Here is a 21,695-nt window from a genome sequence, read left to right as displayed (position 1 = left end):
ATTGTTACAGCAATCCGAGGAATGTTTTCTTCGTTACTACCTTATTCTCCCGAAATAACGTCGCGCGCGTGGTGGCGTCAACTCTCCGAGACGAATTTACTTGATGAACCTGGCGCATACCCGCAACTTGTCTCCATCCTGTTGCGCATTGTCCTGGACACTTATTTCCAAGGCGTTCTGGGTGGCTGGTGCGAGGTCACCGACTCTCATTTCAGATTTTGCTATTTACGCCCCATGCAGCTGGGTGACATTCGAGTCTATCCAGGTAACCAATGTGTATCAATCCTCCCAAAAGAGCTTTGGCTTGCAGAATGTCGGCCTGCTCAGTCTTACTTTCAACACATGTCTCCACCATCACTTGCTAACATTGTTAGTAGTAAGACATCACAACTCTCCTTGGGATGGTCTCAGTGTCAAGTCTCAGAATTGGTGACACTAAAGCTTTTCAAGGCTGATCAGCCCAACTCATACAGTTCAGCATAGACAATTAATTCGATCAAAGCTTCTGCAGCGGCTGAAAGATCTTCTGGGGACGTCATGTCACGGGAAGCCGCATTTCACCAACCAAAGATCTTGAGCCACGAATCATACATCGATAATGCTTTTGTCGGACATCCTACTGTGTCCTCAAGATCCTCAATGGTTCCGGAAGATTATAGAGATCAGCACAGATTGTCATGCAGCTTTCTTCTTCAGAACTGTCTACGAGATGTTCTGGAAGGCACAAGGCATGCAACTTTAAGTACGATTACTAAAGACGGCTCGGTCAGACCGACTTCGAGCTTTACAACATCATAGATCCCGTCACGTGGCGGAATCGATTGCAGATCATCTATGATATTGACACTGGTACTCTTTGCCATTCCGCAGCGCTGAAGCCTTTGGCGTCGTGTGGCAGCACATGGTGTCGAGCTACTTGACTTTGATTTTTTTTCTACATGTGAGCCAACCGGGATTTTCTTGTGCTACCTTTTGCAGGTCTGAAACTTTAAGGGCTACAATGTCTCTCTTCGAGATCCGAGTCAGTGGGAGAACCCAAACTCGAACTTTGGATGAGCTGGACGGGACCATGTGGCACAAAGCAATATAGACCAATCCCTAACGTCCTGCCTACACAAACCGAATCGACAAAGCTGAAAGATCGACAATTCGCAAGTCGAGGCGACAGCTTTTAATATCTGATGCTCGTTGATTCGCGGAGGGAAAGGCATTCTGACAGCTTGTCGCAGCCGTCAAGACGCTTCGAATGTCGATCGCCTCCGTCTTTCCGTCACATTTTGCGTCTGTATGACCACCCCAGTGGCGAGAGAGCTATTCAAACCGCGTGGTTTCCAATCCATTCAGGTCGATCCTGTACCAAAGAGATCTCAATCGCAGGTTCGGAGAATTGATGACTCCAAATCAAGGGTCCGTGAATTGATGCGACGGATCTTCCTGGCCCAATGAAGCGGGCTTACCGTGGGGCAACCCTAGTCGGCAGGGTTTGAGCACGGGTCGAGCACGCGGGATTGCAGATCTTTGTTCCCAGGGATGTCGAGACGGAACGACTGGATGATGGGGACCAAGAACTTGGAATAACTACCCGACATCCCACACTACCTTCATACTTCCTGCTACGGAACGGTCGAACTACCCCATCAGGAGATAATTCTGGGATGCGAATGCCTGCAAAAACAGGTTCATCGTTGTTCGACTCATCCATCCTCAAGCATTACGGGGAACGGCTGCATTTCCGAACAGCCCGCGACTGAAGTTCCTTGAGCGGTCGGCCGAGTGAGCCGTTCTGGACGTTCTCAGACGGCGTTGCAGATACATGGCAAATGGTACAATCAGATGCCCCATAATGCCATCATAGTCTTATCGATAAAACTCTAGGGAAATCCAACGCCGGTTTGCTGTGGCTGATTTGTCGCCTCGCATTGATCTTCAGCATTGATCATCACCAGCCACGAGGCCAAACTTCGTGAACCTAAATTCTAGAACGCTTCCGCGGCATCCATCTTCCGTCGCCAATCGTCCCTGCGGCCCCACCACTCTGTTGGTCTCGTCCCAATCGAGTCAATGATCGCCCAATTCGGTACAGGGCATAGCGAGATGTGGTAACTCGAGACGCCTCACCACGCTAACAAGAGTTTCTTTGAGCCACCAACAAACTTCCTGTCTAGGTCTGGCACTATCATGTGAAAGTGGCTTGTTGTTGCATCTAATCTTATAGCTTGCGTGCCCAAATCCGAAAAGGATTATGCTTGGCGGACGAATTGGTGTTCGAGGCTTTGGCATAATAGAGTTAACTTGGGCTAATGCGGCCCATCATATCTGAGTGTCACGGCAGAACCGAGAGAACCATCCCCTCTCCAACTTTGTTGCTGCCAACACGGGAAGCAGTAGTATTGTTCCTCCTCAATAGTGTGCGGGCCAGGCAATGGCAGAACTCTATTAGCGATGTCACGATATCTACGCATGATTTCGTATAGCTCGTACAACCCGCTAAGTGCTACTACAGATGCGGAACGAGCCTGAGGGAGCACACTATCAGATCCAGACCACGGCCTCGAAGTTTGAGTAACCAAGAGGTAAGCTGAAAGTTCAAAATCACTACGGCCAGAATGTCCGTTGATGGCCATCTGCTTTTGTCTTCTTGATTTCCAAGAAAGTCGACCGTTCGAGCCACAACGGTTCATATGTGGCTTTGACACCCAATAGCTCTTCCTTCACATTGAATCAACCGGAATAACTTTGGCTCGCGGCTCGCGTACGGTTATGCTCTTCCAATGCATGTTGTGCAGGCCATGCTGCATGCACGCGGCTCAGTGCGACGTCCACAGAAAGCAAGAAGGATGCGAATCCTTTCACAGCCCCTGCTTCCTTTGCATGTTTCATTCGTCCTCGTCATGTAACGTTTTCTATCTGCGTACTTTGGGCATGGATCACCTGTAATAATATATCTTTGGACTCACAAAGCGTGAAGCACGAGGGTCGCCTTTTGAACTTTCTGTCTCCTTCACGGGCTCGGTACGGCATCTTCGATGTACTTGAAGCCGATGCATGTGAGAAGTCTGGTAGCAGAACTTTGGGCACTCTATCTGCGGCCGAATTCTTCCTTCATGATTAGGAAGGACACAGTCATTCTGACATCTTAGTATGTTGTGCGGCGATGCTATATCAAGCAACTTATCAGCATAAGTCAGCATGACAAGCACCGATGTCCTCTTTCGACATTATGACCAGGGACTCCTATCCTGGAGCTATTTCCGTTCCCCATTGAGATGTCAGTCCTGATGCAAGCGCTTCATATGGACAGTCAACATGATACTTCCTTCTCATCACGGGCATGTATTCGTAATCTTGCCCGCTGCTGTCAGTATGGCTTGCGTGTACATTTAGAGGCGGTGGACTGAGCTCAGATGATGGACGTCTTAACCTTTGAAGAGGCTTTTCCATCCATCCAATCGCAACTATATGCTTGACCGATGGAAAGGTTATCTTTGTATCGTAACCTTATTCTTACCTGAAGCTTCACTCAAAGTTATGGACAAGTCGGCTTTTTAGTGTGATATTTTGAGGTGCCGAGAGTGTTGGGTACGGTTGCCAGAGCGTCGACTTCGGACGGAAGCTTAAGGTTAGCGATTCTTTCGGTTGGGCACAAGATCTATTGCTCAAGTTAGGAAGATTTCTCCATATTAGTGGTCTGCAGAATTTTCGATGTTAGAATGAGATGGAGGTACAAGTTGGCACTAGATCGGTAGGTCGAGCTAACAAGCTTTGACTTCCTTCATTTCAAGTATTGCAAAGATTTGGATATATTTTCCCCCTAACAGAGCTCGACCGTCCACCAACAGACCTTGTAACCAAATCTGCAATTCCTACAGGCATTCTCACGCATCATTCTTCCAGAGTGCAGAGGATGGTGGCCGTTGATAGTTGACACAGTCCCCCAAGCAAGCCCAGAGGTTCAAGTCAGGTTTTCTCCTGCGAAAGCCGTGAAATCTCACTTTTGAAAGATAGACAGCTTAGATCAGTCATCTTCGAACCGTGCGAAACATCCTCAAGAATCCTTTCCCACGAACTCTAGCAGCACATCTCCCATTTCATCTAATTCATTGTACCTTACATCTCACTCTCGCAACGATCAGCACTCCAGCTCTCAAGATCCGCACCCACGAACCCCAGAATCATGCCAGCGGTCAAGTGGCTATGTCACCTGATAGAGAGAGAGGAAGAAAGAAAAAGTGCGAGCCGAATTTATTGCTGGACGAATCACTTTCTATATCTCTCGGACGATTATACTTCTAGATCGCAACGCATCACTCTCCATCACAGACACCTGCGCTCTGAACAAGTAGATCCTTACTATTTAGCTCTTGACCCACTCGGACAACACTTCACTAAAAGGAATCATAATCATCAATCCTACAAACACCAGAACTCTCAATCCCCTCCCAAGCAACCAAACCCCTCACCAACCTATCCTCAACAACGGGAAACTAATGCATCGACTACTTTCCCTTCTCCCTCAAATACTGTCCTCAACTTTTGTAGAACCAACCGCACCCCCACCCTCATCCCCTTCTGATTGCAAAACTACCTTCCCTTCTCCTCCTCATCATTAGCTGCTGGAACAAAAATGTCCAACGCATTACGAGTGCAAGCACGAAATCCTGCGCTCTCTCTTTCAGTCTGGAGACGTAGATAGATCACGGAGGGAAGACAACGGCATGGTGGAAGTAGTAGGCTTTCCGGCGAATAGGTACAGTAGACGTCGAGCGTTATTTCAAACTAAGATGGAGATTCCCTCACCTTAGCCATTGAGAGGAGAGAATGGCTTGGTGCTGTTTCCCTGACCTCGGGAGATAAGTTGGTAAGTTGGTAGGTAGGTGTCGAGATGAATGGTGATTGATAGGCAACTGTGGGTATTCTGAGTCAGAGGACCTCGAAGGTTAATTCTTCTGCTGTAGGTACTTCTTGTGTACATAGGAAGCCTGGGAAGGGGATATGATGGCGTGGATGGTTGTGGGATGAAATAGTCTACAGTAGCGATGGAAATCTTGAGAGTAAAAGTAGCGATTGAGAGTGAAAGTAATGATCTGTCTCGGATTGACTGTGCTTTTCTTGGGATTTGAGAGGAAGAAAGAGGGGAAAGAAAGCGATCTAGTTGTTCTGAATTTTCCCTTTTGGAGGGCAACGGAGACTCGCAAGAGAATGATAACTCAACTTCCAACCTTGAAAGACAGGAAAATGCATGCTTATATACTTGAGTTCAAAGCTTAACTTGAACTCTGTCACGCACAAAGCGACAAAGCCTTTATTACCAAAGACCCGGAACATACCACTTAAGAGACAACTCCAGACTCAAAAATCCACGGAGATATGTAGACTTTCTAATAGAGTCTGTATACATAACTTTAAGTAGCGCTCAGCTGAGCCAAGCCATGAACAACCACCCCACTCACCCCAGATCAATAGAAAAGAACCCGGTCTTACAGCACAACGACAGAAGAGAAGCGTCACTTCCACACCCTCGAAAATTTTCTACACTATTTTCCATTACAATTACAAACTAACCTACTCTACATAACCTATCATCATCATCGTCATTTCTCTCTTTCCTTCTTCCTTCATCATTCCTCTCAATCGTATCGTATTGTATTGTTGAATTCCCAGAACGCCTCGTAAACCAAATAAACACAAACACGGGGGTATAAAGCTCTCCTAAACCAGACAAAACAAAGCAACATATTCCACGCAAAAAAAAGGCAGAAAAAGTAAACCGCCCAAGCCATCGTCGTTGTAGCGCAATCAATCAATCAAAGCATAGCAGGCAATGTAGCCGTCTCAGCAAGAGCAGGAGGAGCAGGAGTCCAATCACTCTTCTTGTGCAGCTTATACTCGGCTCTAACGACCTTCATCAAGAGTTCTTCGTCCTTGATGGGAATCCAGCTCATGATGACCTTCATAGCGGTCTCGAAGTCGCTTTCCTCGTCCATCAAGATCTCTCTCACAGCGTCCATCAGGGCAGCGCTCGTAGCGTGCAGGATATCGATACTGCCTTGGAAGGGGCGGTGTTCGGTGTACGGTTGGGTAGGATCGATTTCTCCGAGCAGCATGAAGACGTCCCAGATGCGGAGTTGGGCTGCGAAGGGGATCGAGTAGTTGAAGATGGTTAGGTACCAGCGGACGCCCCAGTCAGTTGGGTTGATGCCGAGATCGGCCTGGTCAGGAGGGTTAGTGGAGATCAGAGAGCGAGAGGTGGGAGGAAATAACTTACGAGCTTCTTGGCGATTCCACTACCGCTGTTGCTTTGCCAGTCCTTTTCGAACTCGTCGAGAGCTGCACGCAATCCACGGAAGTCATCGGAGTAGACTTTGTCCATACCACGGAGAGTCCAGATTCTAACCATCATGATGAAGGCCATTTCTTCGTCATAGTAGCACAACAGAGTAGCAGCCAGCGCAGCCATACCCTGAACATAGCCCGGCTCGGGGAATTGGAGTGAGAATGCATGCAAGACGCGGAATAGAAGTCGTTGACCACCCGTGTAGCGTTTTCTAAACATGATGTGAGCGTTAATAGTTCTTGGAACATCGACGTCGATCTGAACATCCTCTCTAGAGCTCTCAACCTGGAAGCGATGGAACGCATTAATAAGGTGCTGATCTGGTATCGTATCCTGTCGTTTTGCGGCTGAAGTAGCTAGGAACGAATACCATACAGCAGAGCGCCATCTGTCTGGGATGCCCTTCCAAGTACGTTCGATGACCTTGGGATTCTTGGGATCAAACTCGAATTGCATGCCTTGACCGGCTGCGCCATACTTGACGACCTTGGCCATCTTTCTCCATTTCTCTCCTCGCTCAATCTCCTTGAGTTTCTGGGCATTGGCTGCGCGACCACCTTCTTCATCTTCGGCGATGTCTGCTAATCCCGGAGGAAGAGTGAGCATGTCACCTGCAGTTTGAATCAACTTCCAGTCTTTGTTGCCAGGAAGGCGCTTGGAGGCAGCTTTGATGCGACCACCAGCGCTTCTTTGAGAAGAGTCAGAGCCCTGGGATGTAACAGATCTGGCGGAAACCTTGCGGCTTGGCGTCTTCTTTTGCGAACTTCCTTGTGATGCGGCTGATGATGTCGTTGCCCGACCCCACTTTCTCTTCACTCTTGGAGCGTTCGACGCAAGTTGCAACATCGTGGACACACGTTGGATTCTTGGCTCGGGTGTTCCTGGTCTGGAGCTTCTTTGTGACGTGTCAATGAAGCCGTATCGATCAACTTCGTTGCCATCAATATCCTCCCAGTCTTCAATACCACCTGCCAGCTCATGTTCGTTTCGAACGGATAAGGTGCTACCAGGTCTGTTGAATGGGATACCAGGAGGAGGAGCAAGAAAGCCAAACCTAGTTACTGTTAACTAACGTGTTTGTCGTCGCGATGGTTGCAGGTACTCACTTTCCGGGTTCAGTCGTCAAACCTGCCATATTTTGGGCGAGAGAGGAATATTGGCCGTCCTCCCACGCCACATTATTGCCCTGCTCGTACATGGAGCGCACCTTCTGCGACTCCTTTTCTACGTCTTCCGGAAGGATCTTCATGGCGGGCGAGGTGAGCATCGAGAAACTTGGTTGTCTGTTAACGTGGTTGTCAGCTAAAAAAGTTCATGGGTTCACGCTTAACGTGTGGTTGCGACTCATACCTGCGAGTCGCATATGGTCGCGCATGCCCAAATCTGACCCTATCTCCCAGCAACATCAGACTTCCTCGCTTTGAGAACTGTATACTCTCCAAAGTCTCGTCATCTATCAAGCTATGCGTGGGAATCTGCGTGCTGAGCGGGGTGAAGTCCTCCGCCTCACTCTTTCTCTTCTTGTTGCTAGATTTTCTCCATCGCGAGCCTATACCAGAAGATTTCGTCTCGCTCTTTCTCAAACCTTCGTCGCCTGCAGACATAGGGGGCGCAAGGCTCACAGTGTTCGCAAGCGCACTGTTCGCGTCGAAGTCGATTACGATGCCCAATTCCCGCTCCTTGTCTTGCAGTGTGCTTCCAGCAAGACTATTTGATCTAGGATCTGATCTGGTGGTAGTCGTAAGACCACTGTCGCGCTTCTTCTCTTCTTCAGCAGACAGACTGGTTCTCCTCAGCGCAGGATGTGTCTCGGTAGGAGGAAGTCGTGGAGGGGCCTTGATGACAGGAATGGGAGGTTTGCCGGCAGTTGTATCTTCATAACTCAGCGCTTCGATTCCGTTCTCATTTCTGGTAGCAGACGATGTCAAAGTTGGAACATCGTATGCGAATCCACCCTTTCTGATGCGCCGACTACTGAAGCTGCTTGTCAGAGAATCGGGCTGCAGTTCGCCTTGTGAGTCTCTCTCCTTATCTCTCGAAGAGATAGTTGTCATGGAAGGAGAATTCATGGCTCATCGTCGACGAAAGGAGATGCTTGCAAATTAAGGTAGTGGAACGTGGTACGCTATGCTATTCGCGTCGGCCCCTCTTAAATTATGTGTGTGGTAAGGCGCGTGTTTGCCTCCAAGGAATGTCTCTGTGGATCGACTCGGTATCAAACTCTCTGCGCAGCAAAGATTGGATACCGAACGCGTCGGAAAAGAGCAAAGGAGTGTGTAGGAAGCAAATAAGTGTTTGCGAGAAGAGTGGTAGAGAAGTCTTGAAGATGCGCGCCCGGTGGTGTTGAGATCGAAGCTTGTTCCTGGTGGGAGCGAGAAGCAAGATTGGGGAATTTCGAGATGGGGACAGCCCAGGGTCGGAACGCCAATCAAGCCACCGACAGGGCAATTAAGTGGAGAGCGGGCTTCGGCAGTGGTCAAAGCGCAGGTACAGAACTGCACAGGAGCCCGACCAGAGACTTTCTAGAACAACTGATGCTGACGGCAGTTCTTGTTCTTCAAGTTTGGATTCTGGTGTGATGCGATGAATTGAAGGTCGGCGAGACAGCAGCGGGCGGGTAACGCAGTTGTTGTTCGAGATCAGAACGAGCGGGTAACGCAGTGGTTCGACATCGGAAAGCGAGCGAAGACCGTCACCTTTGTCCGCTTGACAATGAAAGTGAATCATCAAGCTGCAACTGATTGATGAGCTGTTTGGGGTGTGTTGGCATCCATCACGTGGCCGTTGCTTGCTGGACCTGCATGTCTCTCTCCCCCGGTTTCTTCCCTGCTCTCGTTCATCTGATGTCTCCAATTGACGTCGGTAGCGGCCCCCCGACCTACCCCTGACCAATACTCGCTTTGGCTGACATAGATGGCAGCCCACAATCTAATGCTACCCTACCTTATCGAACAAGTCAATGTCACATTCAGATTCAGAGTCTTTCTCTTGGCAGAAATATATTCTTCTTCTTATCATGCAAGGACTCGATATCATATGAGCATCCGAATTGAGAACATATCTGCCAGCTGTGAAATCTGGACACTCCCCACAAACGCCACGCAATGCTGCCACTCTTTCCCTATGCTTTGTTCTGCCCAACCGTAGTCCCACCATGTCTCATTTTGAGTAACACACTCTAACACTCACACTCACAGATCTTCATTTTCCCAGTCCCGTTCCTCATACGTAGACTGCGCTCTCCCTCCACTCAGATCGAGCTTCGTCAAGAATTCCGCAGGAACGGTAGGTATGTACTTCCTCTCCCGTTCTCTATTCAATCCTCCGAATCCAGCTCCATAGGTCACAAGCATATCTGTACTTGTTGGTAAGGAAAAAGGTAGCATCAGGGCGGGGTCAAGTAACATATGCTCTGGTGCATCGTCGTCGTCGTCCGGGATTTGATCGGCCGGCAATGGTTTCATGGTGTTCGGCGGCGCACCCTTTCCATTGGATTCCGGAGTGTTGGGATTTTGGCCATTTTTCTTGGTGGGTGTGACAGGTGCGCCAGATCGTCGCCTCGACATTCGTTGCTGCTGCTTCCTTTCTGCTAGACTCTTCTGCAGATCCATTAAGTACTTCTTTGCACTCCTCGGAAGACCCTTCTCCCCGACCTCGGGTCTGTAATGATCCACAGCGTGTAACAATTGCTGCGGTGTAAGTCGCGTAAGTTGTTGTAAGGTGCTCACAAGAGCTTCGAAGTCGTCTTGTGTTAGTGACGAAAAACATTGAAGCCACTGTAACAGCTGAATGACAGGTGCTAAATGTGTTCGAGCCGAGTCGATGGTAGTCTCACCACTGGATGTCATCGATCCATGCTCGTAATGCTCAGGCTGTCGATTGTTTCCCCGAGCCCAGTCCTCGAGACTCGAGATGTTCATTCGGATTTGCATGGCCTTCGTTCGCGCCAAGTATTTCCGATTCGACATAATCCGATTGAAAAGCTCAGCCCCTATCCAATATAACAACTGGGCAAGAATTTGCGCAGTAATGACAGAATGGATGTCATATAAGTCCAGGACAAACAACGTTGATGACAGTAAGGAGGTCACGTTCCTTGGCGAGGGTTTTGCTCGCGCTTTCGGTGATGGTGGTCGGTACCTCTTCTCTACTGGCTCCTCCTTAACCTGATTTTTCCTTTTGAAGATCTTCCATTCGTTTTGAAATGTAATATCTTCGAACCCAGGTATAGTCTCGTGATCAAGCATCGCTGAGTCCAGGACTTTATCGATTCTTCTCTCTGCATCTCTGATGATCAATATGAAGATCTCATTGATCAGCTCTGCCAGCTGTAATTGGAAGTTCGAAGTAGAATCTGATAGTCCGGCATCCTTCTTCAAGTAGTGCAATAAAAGAGTTGCATTTGATATCCAGAAAGCCAAAATCGTCATATCCCATTGATGAGTCTCAACAACATCGTTGATCTTGTCGATAGCAGTAATGAGAAGCTTAGCTAGAAGATCATGGTGGGCGTGGTAATGCGCATATCTCGCACTGAGGAATAGGACGTTGGCTGGAACTGGTTTTTGTGATGGTGATCTTTGAGGTGTCATGTTGGTGATGATAATGTCGAGAATTCTGCTCAGTTCGCTCTCTTGGAATACGAACATCTGGTCATGCAAACATCTGCTCCAGTCGAATTCTTGTTCTTCTTCCTCAAGCTCTTCTGGGTCCTTTTCTATGTTAGCGTGCACTTGACTTCATTTCTGGAAATCCTACCTCTGGTTGGTCATCCATGCCCATGTTCCCTATATCAACCTCCAGATCCCGAGCACTATCCATCATCATTCGTCTTCTCAGCTCATTCTCGGCCATCTCTTCTTCGAACCGGTCTTCGGCGAGCCCTTCGTTGTACCAGTCTCCACCTACTCCCACGCTTCCTATCTGATTCCCATATCCACTGTCATGTAGATACTCTGAAATCTCGCTGTCCGGAGCCACAAAATCGAACGCCGTCCTCCCGGAAGAAGATTTGATATCGGTAGACGCTCCATGGTCCAGCAATGCCTTTGTGATGCCTTTATGCCTGTTTGTCATAGCCCACATCAAAGCACTCCACTGGTTCCTGTCTTGATTGTCGACCTTCGCCCCGGCATCCAGTAGAGCCGTCACCACCGCTTCATGACCCTACACCAAGATTAGCACTCGTCTCACCTCCTTTTTCAAGCAAGGATCCTCACAAAACAGCTCGCATAGATGATAGGAGCAGTGCCCTCCTCATCCGGAGCATCGATATCCACAAAATCCTTCGCCTTCCCCTTCAATATCCTCTCGATCCGTTCCACGTCCCCATTACTAGCCGCCATGTTCAGCGCTTTCTGAAGAACCTCCTTCTTCTCGTCATCAGACAGCTTCTCGTTCGTCGCAACAGTGTCTTCGTCTTCGGAGGCATTGGCAGAACCATCCCGGTGTGCGGCTTGCGCTGCAAGCATCTCCATAAGTCTCGTCTCACTATCCCCAATCTTCTGCGTCGTCAAATCATCATCGTAGCCATGATCATCCAGACTCAGACTCTTGAATTCGAGCGGTTTCGCCAGGACGGGAGTGGTGAGGAACTGTGATTGCCCTGCATGCCGCCTTCTTAGTTGCCTGAGTTTCAGATAATTTTGGGAAGGAGGGGTTGGAAGAACTTACCTCCCCATCCATCGTAGAATTCCGTCTCGCCGGTGTATTGGGGGACGGATTTTCGATCGTCTAGGGAGCGGGGGAGGTCGTCGGGCAGCACTCTGGGTTTCTTTGTGGGTGCCTCTGGGAAGCCTGCGAGGTCCCCCTCATTGTCCCCGATGTCCATTGCTGGATGGGGAGGACTTCATGCAGTCCGTGCCTGTCTGGTGGTTGTCATCCAAGGTGTCAGATTGTCAGTCTGCAGAGAAAATGCTCTGGGGAATGCGCTGGTAGCCTAGAATTTGGAGTTGTAATTCGGTGGTCTTGTTTCCAAAGATAAATGACGGTGTTGTACAAGACAAAGCCGACCGTCCGTGCACGAGGCTCCCACCTCAGCTATTGTGTCAGGAGTACTTCACCTTCCTTTCTTCTGATGCAAGCACCCGAACCTATGGAAAATTTCTCTTTTGTTGAAGTCACGAAGAGGCTCTGCGATGTAATCTCCTATTGGTCTCAGTCGACTAGGGCTATATTCTGGGGATGTTGTCTTGAATCGTAGTTTATTCCAGACAGAAGACACGCGACCAGCGGTGTTATGGCGGGGCAGCTCCCTGAAAGTGATAGTGATTCAGATCGCTTGGCAGCCCTTCATATTGTCATTGAAAGTCGCCGAGCAATCTCCAGCCTTACCTTTGCACTTGACGGGTCATTCGTTCTTAGTCGGATCATGAAACTTTTGTACGATGCTTGGAACTTCATACCGTATCAATCTCTTGATCTGGAACATATCCTCACTTCCACGCTATCATTCATGGAACCATCTGGCTATACTATCAAAATGGGGATACAAGATAGTATCCGTCCAGAGTTTGGGGCAATATTGATGGGAAAAGTAGATTCTCTGAGATTGAATGGGATTCACGTTGCTTTCATATTATTTCATCTTTTAGATTTTGATTTATATTTAGGACTTAGCCTAGTTACATTGTCTCACAAACTCTAGAACAATTTTATCTTATCTTCCAATTTATTATAGTATTTCTGCTTGAGTCTTCTGTAATAGGACTGTCACATCCTAAACACTTCTCTTTCCAAACACGCGAATCCGCTTCACGCCTCCATCGGGTATCATAACCAGCTTCACATGCGTGAACGACTTATCCTTCACCGCACTCTCAACCTCATGTTCCTTGTCTGGACCACACTTGAACGGCTCAACCACAGTAACCCAATCTGCAGCCAATGCACCTGGTTCCCCTTCTCCACTCCAGTCGATCGCCTCAACCTTGACTTTCTGCGGAAAGTTCCCTCGGAAGAAAGCTGTGTCTACCAACAGGTTTTGAATCGTGCCCTTAGCACCAAGTCTGATGACTGCCCAATCAACATGATCTTTTCCTCGAGAGCGGGAGGTCTCCCATCCATCTCCCATATCTTTTCCTCTTCCTGGCAGGATGAGGTTGGCAATCACGCCGAAATGTTGATCTGAGCATGAAATTGCTACACCTCCATTTTGAGCCGCTGCAAGATCGAAAATAGCTTCTTTGTCTTCTGGGAAGACTGGCACAGCATGGCCAAACAGACGGAACCTGGCAATTCCTCCGTCAGGGTACATGTTCAATCTCACATGTGTATATGGTTTCGTAGTTGGAACATGTAATTTCCACCCAAATGTCTGAGAAGGTCCACATTCCTGGATTCCGAGGATCGTTTCCCACTTCCCCTTTCCGCCTTTCCAACCCATTACTTCCTCATCATTATCACTGAATACACCTTCAACAGAAATAGCAGGGGCATGATTCCCGGAGAAGAAAGCAGTATCGACTTCGATGCCTTCGACTGTGCCTGATGCTACGCCTAGACGGATGAGAACATAATCAAAGGGCTCCGGATTGTGTCGACGAGTTTCCCAGCCGTCGTACCAGGCGCCGGAATAGACCATCTTCCCAGGTTGGCGGATGGGTGGGGTGGGAGTGAGGAGGTTAGAGGTCTCGGCGAACCATTCATCAGAGAAGGAGAGGACTTTGGCTCCTAATGTTGCAGAGATCAGATCTGCCAAGAATATTAGAAGTAGCTTTGAAGAAGATGTATATGATCACGTGCCGCGGAGGGGTCGTCGATGCCATGCAAAAGGTTCGGAGCTCAAGAAAGCTTTCCATGTGCTATTCGAAAAAGAGGCACGTTCCGGATATCTCTACCCGTGCTCGGCACAAAAAGGCAAACAAAAGCGTCATTTCACTCACCAATGGTTGACGACCGAAAGGTCTCGTCGATTTTATCTGAAGCGATGCGTGTAACTGCTACATCTTCAAGCTTGTATTCCGATTCGAAAGCCATATTGAGACACTCAGAAGGGATAAATGAGTGATAAAGAATATGAAAAACAAGAAAAATATGTATTTTGAAAAGACAGAGAGGGGATTCACAGATCTTTTAAAAGAAAGTTTTCAGTTCTCATCGAGTAATGAATCGGTTTCCTCCGATATCGATAAACCCCACCATTGGCTTCTCAACCTCAGGCAGTAACACGACTTGTGCCTGGCCGCGGGCGCCGAGGCTGAAGACTCTGCTCGTTGGTCTTTGCGTGAATCAATCTCAGCCATACGCATCTGCAGCTTTCTTTTTCTTGAATCGTGCAGCACTTACTGCTTTGATAGCTTAGATATATGTATGAGCACATCAGACGTATATATCACGAATGTCATCACCTGTCGTTGCATTGCGCAATAATCTGATGTTCCATTTCATATCAGATTACCTTCGTGTGCGGATGATTGGCTAGAGCTCTGGGTCGTCGCGTCATTTTGACCGGGAAGCTGCAGGCGGCACTGCAGAAAGAGGTGTGTGGTGGAATGCTACGGCAACATATATCCTCCGGATATTTGTACTCCTCAGCTTAACAATCTAAACTGTTCATCTCAAGCTCTCTTCGATCCTCATCTTTCACCTACAAATCTCTTACGATACTTGATAGCTTCATTACTGATCAATACAAGTTTCGAAACATGGCTTCTGCTACTGGCATTCCTGACACTGCGGTCATTCATGCTGGAGAGGATGAACCCCTCATTGGGAGACCCGGCGGTGCATCACAGCAAGAAGGGAAATCCCTCTGGTACAACCTCGTCATAGGTAATTCATCATCTACACTTGAACGTACGTCGTTAACCTTCTTCCAGGCACAGCAGTCATTGCCCAAGCTGGTATAATCCTGCTCACGGCCTCCGTTTGGGCCAGCATCTTCCTCTCACCCCTCATGCTCTTCTCCGCACATCCACTTCTCAACTCCGCCGGTCTCCTCATCCTTACACAAGGCATTCTCATCCTTCAGCCGACCCATACTGTCGACCAGAAACGTTACGGCACCGCTGCACACTTCATCTTCAACAACTTGGGGATTTATTCACTTATTGCTGGTCTGGTTGTTATCGAGGTCAACAAGTTCGCCCACAATGGCACCCATTTCGAATCACCACATGCCATTCTCGGTCTGATCACATATATCTTGCTTGCTATCCAGTCTTTCGTCGGATTTACACAATACTACACGCCGAGATTGTACGGTAGCGTGGATACTGCTAAGAGCCTGTACAAGTACCATAGGGTCAGTGGATACGTGGTGCTCACACTGATGCTGGCTACTGTTGCGGCTGCAACACAAACGGATTTCAACAAGACGACGCTGGATATCAAGCTCTGGGCTGTACTTGTTACTGCTGTTCTGGTACTTATTGGAATTATTCCCAGGATCAAGAAGCAGAAGTTGGGCTTGAAGGGAAGTGCTAAGCCAGCTGCTAGCGACAACTTGACTCAGTAGGTGAGGTCGAGGGAAAGAGTTGACCGTTCTAGGAATGGGCTGTTTGGTGTGACCCTTTCATTGATTCTGCAATGGAGTGGTGGAGCGTTTTCTGAAATTAAAAGCACGCATGGTATTGGAGTTCAAGCATTTTGGTGTAATGATAATGGGACGAACAAATTTCCGTTTTAATGCTGTCTACTTTCTCTGCACAAGATCAGAGGTGAATGTCCTGACAGTGCTCAAATATTAAGTTGTGCATATGGTTCGAGGAAGTTCAAAATTGACATCTCTAGAAAAGTTTGAAAGAGAACATTGCTCCAAAAGAGTGACTTATCGTTACCGCATCCCAATGCTCATTGTCAATACTCATTTTTACACTCTCTCGGGGCCAAAACTTCATCTTGGAATCTTTGCCGTTCACTTCGAAGAGCTTGACTATTTTTTACACATCATCCTCAAAGTTCTTGCCCGTTTTGGATTGAAGAATTCACTCTGCATTACTGCTTAGGAGAATACGCGCAGATATCTTACTCTCCTTCCTCCATAACCTTCAACATTCTTCAACCTCATTTCACACAACCAAAGTGAACGATTTTGCTTCAGCCACTGTGGGCAACCAAAACCAGCTTGCCACAGTCCATAGTTTGTTCAACTTAACAACCAACTTGTCATGCTCACCTCCCACATTGTGACGCCTACAAGTATGATGCTCACCTTTTCCCTCCTTGAGTTTCCTACTGACAAGCTCAAGTCATCAATATCCTGAGCAGAACAAGCAAGTCCTCTCATCATATTTCGCATTCAGCTTCACCACATACACCTCCTCGCCAGACCTTGCTTCTCGAGACTTCGTGCATCGTCTAACCTCCTCAAGAGCTTTTCTTCAATATCAGGAATCACAGTCATCAACAAGAAAGCTTTGCAACAATGGCTCCCAAGAAGTTCAACAGGCACTTCGAGAAACTCCCGAAAGAACTTCAACTCCGCATCTGGGTACTTTCCATGGAGCCTCGCATCATTCGAGCAAAATGGGAGACTGTCATCATAGATGATAACTACAAAGCCATCTACCGACTTTCCTGCGGCCCAGTCCCAAAGATCCTGCACATCTGCCGTGAATCTCGAGCCGAAGCCCTCAAACATTATACTCCTATCAAGTCCCGAGGGGCTCACTTGGAACAAGCAGAAAAGAGATGTATCAAGGACAATGAGAACTCGATATACATGAACTTCGACATCGATACCCTCTACTTCGTTGATTTCCCAGACACCAACAGCTTCCTCTCGTGGATAAGACGTGTTCCTAGAGAGCCAAAGCCAAAGAATAATGCAAAGCTACTTGCGGAGGGGGATGAGAACGGCAAGGTCCAGAAGCCTCAGAAGGTAGTGAAGCACATTGCTTTTCATAGGCACCTGCCCATGAGATGGAGCACGTTACAAAGCAAGGTGGACGTGTGGTACGGAATGGCCATCAAAAATCCTGGCTTAGAAACCATCAAGATTGTGATGGATGGGAGCAGCTTTGAGAAGACAGAGAAGCCTCATACGTTTTCGTTCAAGAAAGCTCCGACCATGGTCTGGAGGAAGCAGACACGAAAGCCGCTAAGTGTCGGTGGTCAACCTGCTGGTTCACAAGCTCCTGCTGCCCGACCCTCCACTGCCCGAACAGACAGTAGCAAGACTGCCTCGAAAGAAGTCGGAGTAAAAAAGCCTGCTGCTCTACGAAATGGAAACTGGGTACCTGTACCATACAGGGCGAAGGTCGATGCACTCTTGGACGGGTTCTGGGAGAAGTCCGAAACTCATGGCACAGCACTGGGGAAGACGTTCCGAGAGTGGAGAATGACAGAGGAGGGGAAGCTTTGGGTGGCTCCGAGATTTGAGGTTATGAGCATCAGCATCAACCCGAAGAAGAATGTTCGTGGTGGATAGTTACAGGCGAGGATGGATAATTTCGGCGTCGCTCCATTTCCAACTTTTGATGCGATTGCCCTTCCAACCATGGGACTTTTTCTACCCTATTTCAGCGAAGATCTTTTCTTTCATATCCGATATTACAACTAAAAGCAGTCATTTTCTTTTCTTTCATACTGGTCTGGGGCACTGGGGCACGAGATTGATTCGGTGGTGGGAAGACTCTGCTATTCAATTCCCCGATTTCTTTGACCTCAATACTTAGACCTAACCTAACAACTCTATCTTAATAGCTTAGCAATGGACTTCTCATAATGCAATACCTTTCAAACGAGTCATAGCCTCCTGAAATCCTCGCCGTGGTAGCAACAATGGCTTCGCTTAAGCTAACCAGACGCTTGAAACTCTTTTGACGAAAAGAACCTACAGAAGGAAAGGAAAATGTGTATCTTCAAGAAAGATAACACTTTGCTAAAATAAAAATAAAATTATTTACTTTAAACTCTGTCGAGCAAACTCGTACTTGGCAAGCCAAGGTAGGAATCGAACCTACAACATAGAGATAGTACCTATGGGTTAGTGATTGCAAAGGTAGCAAATTCCACAAGTGGAGATCTCAACACCGCCAGAGGGGAACCCTCGCAAGCGAGGTTACTGGGGTGCCTTTGCATTTCCTTTCGAGCCCCCAAGACCACCAAGTGAGCCACAAGGGCATCTTAATCGGTGAAGGACAAAATTATTATTTAAAATTATATACCGGCTCTGAGGTTAAGCGAGATCTAAAGGTGAATACCAGGTTTGCGCACCTAAGCTGGAGGATTTCTATATGACAACTACTATTCACTATTAGGTCTCGTAGCCTGACCAGGTGTCTCCCGGATTGAATGGTGGCTGATATCCAACGTCCCTTGCTCCTTTTGACCCGACTTTTCATCTGCGAAAGTCGTCTGCTTGGTCTGGACATTCGACTTGATTTTGTCTGCTAAGGGGGATTTGAGGGGACTTTTGCGAGTCCTATTCCAATGTGTATCTCCGCTTCTATCCGGGGAGTGAGCTGGGAATGTTTGGATATGGCGATGGTGGGGTTTCTAGTTACGTTAAGTCCGTTGTGTGTAGGATTGATGAATTGACGAGGAGCTACTTGGTTGAAAGATGCAATGATGTGTGTACTCATCTTGCATAGATTACTCGTTGGTGTGGACATGACAGTGGAGGGAAGTATTACTTCCAAGGTATGCTGTTGAGCCTTGCTGATATTTTGAAATCCTTTTTGGGGAACACATTTCATATCATAGTGTTGTGTCTTCTGGTACATACGTCTTCCATTATTTCTCTCAGAGGTTCGGGAGGTTGATCGAATAGGGACAAGGATATGGAGCACAGTTCTTCACCTTCGCAAACAACAATCCACCCCTTCTCCAACGCCATCGTAAACTCAAACACCGGTGTTCACATCTCCATTCGTCTTCTATGCCGTATTTATGAGCGTCCTGTCTTTTATCGACCTGATCTGCTCCCTGCGCACAAACTTTGTGTTCGTGTTGATAGACTGTTCTTTTTTAAGGAAGGCTGAGATGCTTATTTAACTTCAGCGTGTGCTGCGTGAAATGCGCGGTTTGCGCTTTACGCGCGAACGGCGCTGTCCGCGCTGCTTGCACACTGAGCGGCATTTCTTTCCTAATTGACTCTCCGCTTACGCTCCTCTTCAATCTTTTATCGACTCTCCTATTTACTTAACGTATAAGTAGCAATCTGCTCTACACGGCGTGAGAGTGGTCAGAAGAAGAGGCAGTACTGGGTGAGGGTATGAGCTTTGTTGAATAGGAGTTTGAGAGGGTTGCTGTGGAGAATTTCTGAATTGAAGAAGCTATGGTAGCTAAGCTTGCTCATCACTTGTAGAATAGGAGGTAATATATTCTAGACTCGCAATACGTTTCCACGAGGGCGTTTTGTAGTGAAGATTCAAAAGAATCATGCCTCTAGAGTGGAGACCGTAAGAAATTGGGGCTATATGATCTAATTGTTCCATAGTTTGTAGGACAATATAAATAGGTTAAGTGCCAAGTGTAAACCAAAGTCTGGGAGGTCAAATAGTTACGATCTGACTTGGACTTCTTACATTTTGGAGGAGTTTTATCTTCTGAAGAATTCCGGTTGAGAACGACTGTGAACTTTCAAGCCAATATGTCTTGTCTCCTAATTTCAGCGGCAGTTGAATGTATGTTTGGGGCAATGCATGAGACCTTCGTCGAGGCTACTTCTGTTCACTTGAAAGCTGGCAATGGTCCACCAATAGCCACAAGTTGCCATTATTCTATCCCGACTAAGGAACGAATGCACGAATGCGGGAATACATGTAAGGGATCAAACGCGAGCATCGCGGTTTGTTGAGCATCAATTCGAATGTGTGAAATTCACAGGAATATCAGGTTCCGTTGTCGCGGTGGTCGGCAGACTGGCATCGACACTCTTCGAGTGTATCTACTTGGAGGTCAAGAGTCACAAACCATCACTGTGGATTTCCGGATAGTCAGAATTCGTTACTCCATTTTGGCTCGAAGTTCAAAATCATCCTTGGTGTACGTGCTCCTAAGGATCGCAGATTTGGAGAAACCAGCATTCTTTGGTTCGTTATGCGACTAATGCCATGCCATGCCATGAAATAACACCCGTCCAGACCCGATGACAGAGGAACCGTTCAAAATCCTAGAAAATCTCATTAGCAATGTCTAGCATAACCTCCTGGTTGAGTTGAACATACTAAGAGGAGTGAAGAACCATCTGTTCTTCCCCGACGTGTACCTCTCCTCCAATGCCTTCTTCACGGTCTTCTTGGCCTCCTCCCGTTGAGAAACCTCCTTGAAAGTATCTGCAGTAACAACTCCCTTGAGACCCTCCAACTCGAGTGTGTAGCGTGTGGGCATCAGGTGGTTGTAGTTGATGACCTTGATGAATGGCTTGACCTTGGATCGCTTGGCTTGACGGGCCTTCGACATTCTGCGGGTGATTTGCGACGGGTAGCGTTCAATGCCGGCGACGAGAGCGTGAGGGTATGGGTGGGACTTGTTTCCGGTATCTTGGGGTTGAATGATCACAACCTGAACAGTATTCCGTCAGCATCATTTCGAACCAATTCCTCCCGATTGTCTTGTATCCAAGTTCTATAAGTCCTTCTATTCTTTCCCAGGGCTCGAGTGTAGGACGGTTTGGGAGTCCAAGGTGAAATTTACCTTCTTTCCCGCATATCGGCCACGGGTGATAATGGCAACACGGCCAATCTTGAGGACTAGAAGGTAACATAGTCAGTATATCTTTGAGACCTGAGCAGTTTGATAGGAATGCGCAATACGTACACTTCATTTCGTCGGTGGTTGGTGTCGAATTGATGTTGTCGTCGAATTGACGATTTCTCTTTTGAAAATTGGTTGTGTGCGCGACTAGGCCATCCTTTTTAGGCTTAGTTAACGCGGCCGCATCACATGACCTGGCACCTTCGGAAAGGGCACTAGTAACTTACTCCATACTTCTGTCCCATGAAATATCTGGAGATCAAAGTTTCGACTAATGATCGTTCCGCTCAAGATACCATCGGTCCTCTATTGCACAGGTGAATTTCTACCTTTGATCACCAGCTGGCTCGCACATCATTTGCTTGGCTGCATTCGGAGTTTCAGTGTGCCGTACACGGAAACCGCCTTAAGATCTTGGAGATCATTGCCGTTGGCAATAGCTTGATTCTTTTCGTTTCACTGGTCTTGTCATTGTTTCGCTTCTTTGTGATCTCTGTCTTCCTTGGGATGATCTGTTGCTTGTTCCTGAACTTTTTGAGATGCTAAAAAGCTTGGTTCTCGCGTCGATGTCCCAGAATGGCAACCGTGAGATATCTCACTGCTTGATATTCGTTGACTATCAGCATATCACCATGTAAGGAGCTGCTCGAGAATACCTCACAGCCACTCTTGGTATATGTCCTACTTCATTGCACTAAGAACTTATTATAGCATTGTT

General features: G+C 47.7%; 6 protein-coding genes across 6 annotated transcripts; 2 read left to right on the top strand and 4 right to left on the bottom strand.

Moving 5' to 3' along the window:
- Positions 1-5,689: 5,689 nt before the first annotated feature.
- Positions 5,690-8,592, bottom strand: LY89DRAFT_114858 (RabGAP/TBC). The gene is made up of 4 exons (XM_018205104.1): positions 7,685-8,592; positions 7,441-7,617; positions 6,266-7,388; positions 5,690-6,209 (listed from the first exon to the last, which is right to left on the bottom strand). Exons 1-4 carry the CDS (start codon positions 8,401-8,403, stop codon positions 5,805-5,807), a joined length of 2,424 nt encoding a protein of 807 aa, XP_018069864.1. The 5' UTR covers positions 8,404-8,592; the 3' UTR covers positions 5,690-5,804.
- A 727-nt stretch (positions 8,593-9,319) lies between these two features.
- On the bottom strand, positions 9,320-12,556 carry LY89DRAFT_619467 (uncharacterized protein). Its single transcript, XM_018210877.1, has 4 exons — positions 12,008-12,556; positions 11,554-11,939; positions 11,093-11,500; positions 9,320-11,046 (listed from the first exon to the last, which is right to left on the bottom strand). The coding sequence occupies exons 1-4, from the start codon at positions 12,162-12,164 to the stop codon at positions 9,526-9,528; spliced, it is 2,472 nt and encodes an 823-aa protein (XP_018069863.1). The 5' UTR covers positions 12,165-12,556; the 3' UTR covers positions 9,320-9,525.
- Positions 12,557-12,925: 369 nt separating this feature from the next.
- LY89DRAFT_686242 (allantoicase) lies at positions 12,926-14,611 on the bottom strand. Its single transcript, XM_018215241.1, has 2 exons — positions 14,218-14,611; positions 12,926-14,026 (listed from the first exon to the last, which is right to left on the bottom strand). Exons 1-2 carry the CDS (start codon positions 14,309-14,311, stop codon positions 13,053-13,055), a joined length of 1,068 nt encoding a protein of 355 aa, XP_018069862.1. The 5' UTR covers positions 14,312-14,611; the 3' UTR covers positions 12,926-13,052.
- Positions 14,612-14,765: 154 nt separating this feature from the next.
- On the top strand, positions 14,766-15,912 carry LY89DRAFT_114827 (uncharacterized protein). Its single transcript, XM_018205103.1, has 3 exons — positions 14,766-14,885; positions 14,971-15,106; positions 15,154-15,912. Exons 2-3 carry the CDS (start codon positions 14,980-14,982, stop codon positions 15,789-15,791), a joined length of 765 nt encoding a protein of 254 aa, XP_018069861.1. The 5' UTR covers positions 14,766-14,885; positions 14,971-14,979; the 3' UTR covers positions 15,792-15,912.
- Positions 15,913-16,466: 554 nt separating this feature from the next.
- On the top strand, positions 16,467-18,022 carry LY89DRAFT_114820 (uncharacterized protein). The gene is made up of 2 exons (XM_018205102.1): positions 16,467-16,474; positions 16,525-18,022. The coding sequence occupies exon 2, from the start codon at positions 16,701-16,703 to the stop codon at positions 17,703-17,705; it is 1,005 nt and encodes a 334-aa protein (XP_018069860.1). The 5' UTR covers positions 16,467-16,474; positions 16,525-16,700; the 3' UTR covers positions 17,706-18,022.
- A 2,046-nt stretch (positions 18,023-20,068) lies between these two features.
- LY89DRAFT_686240 (uncharacterized protein) lies at positions 20,069-21,092 on the bottom strand. The gene is made up of 4 exons (XM_018215240.1): positions 21,041-21,092; positions 20,918-20,973; positions 20,449-20,785; positions 20,069-20,393 (listed from the first exon to the last, which is right to left on the bottom strand). The coding sequence occupies exons 1-4, from the start codon at positions 21,045-21,047 to the stop codon at positions 20,386-20,388; spliced, it is 408 nt and encodes a 135-aa protein (XP_018069859.1). The 5' UTR covers positions 21,048-21,092; the 3' UTR covers positions 20,069-20,385.
- Between the last annotated feature and the right edge of the window lie 603 nt (positions 21,093-21,695).

The sequence above is a fragment of the Mollisia scopiformis genome, assembly GCF_001500285.1.
Source record: "Mollisia scopiformis unplaced genomic scaffold LY89scaffold_15, whole genome shotgun sequence".
NCBI classification, from domain to species: domain Eukaryota; kingdom Fungi; phylum Ascomycota; class Leotiomycetes; order Helotiales; family Mollisiaceae; genus Mollisia; species Mollisia scopiformis.
This window is presented reverse-complemented; position numbering and strand designations above follow the sequence as displayed.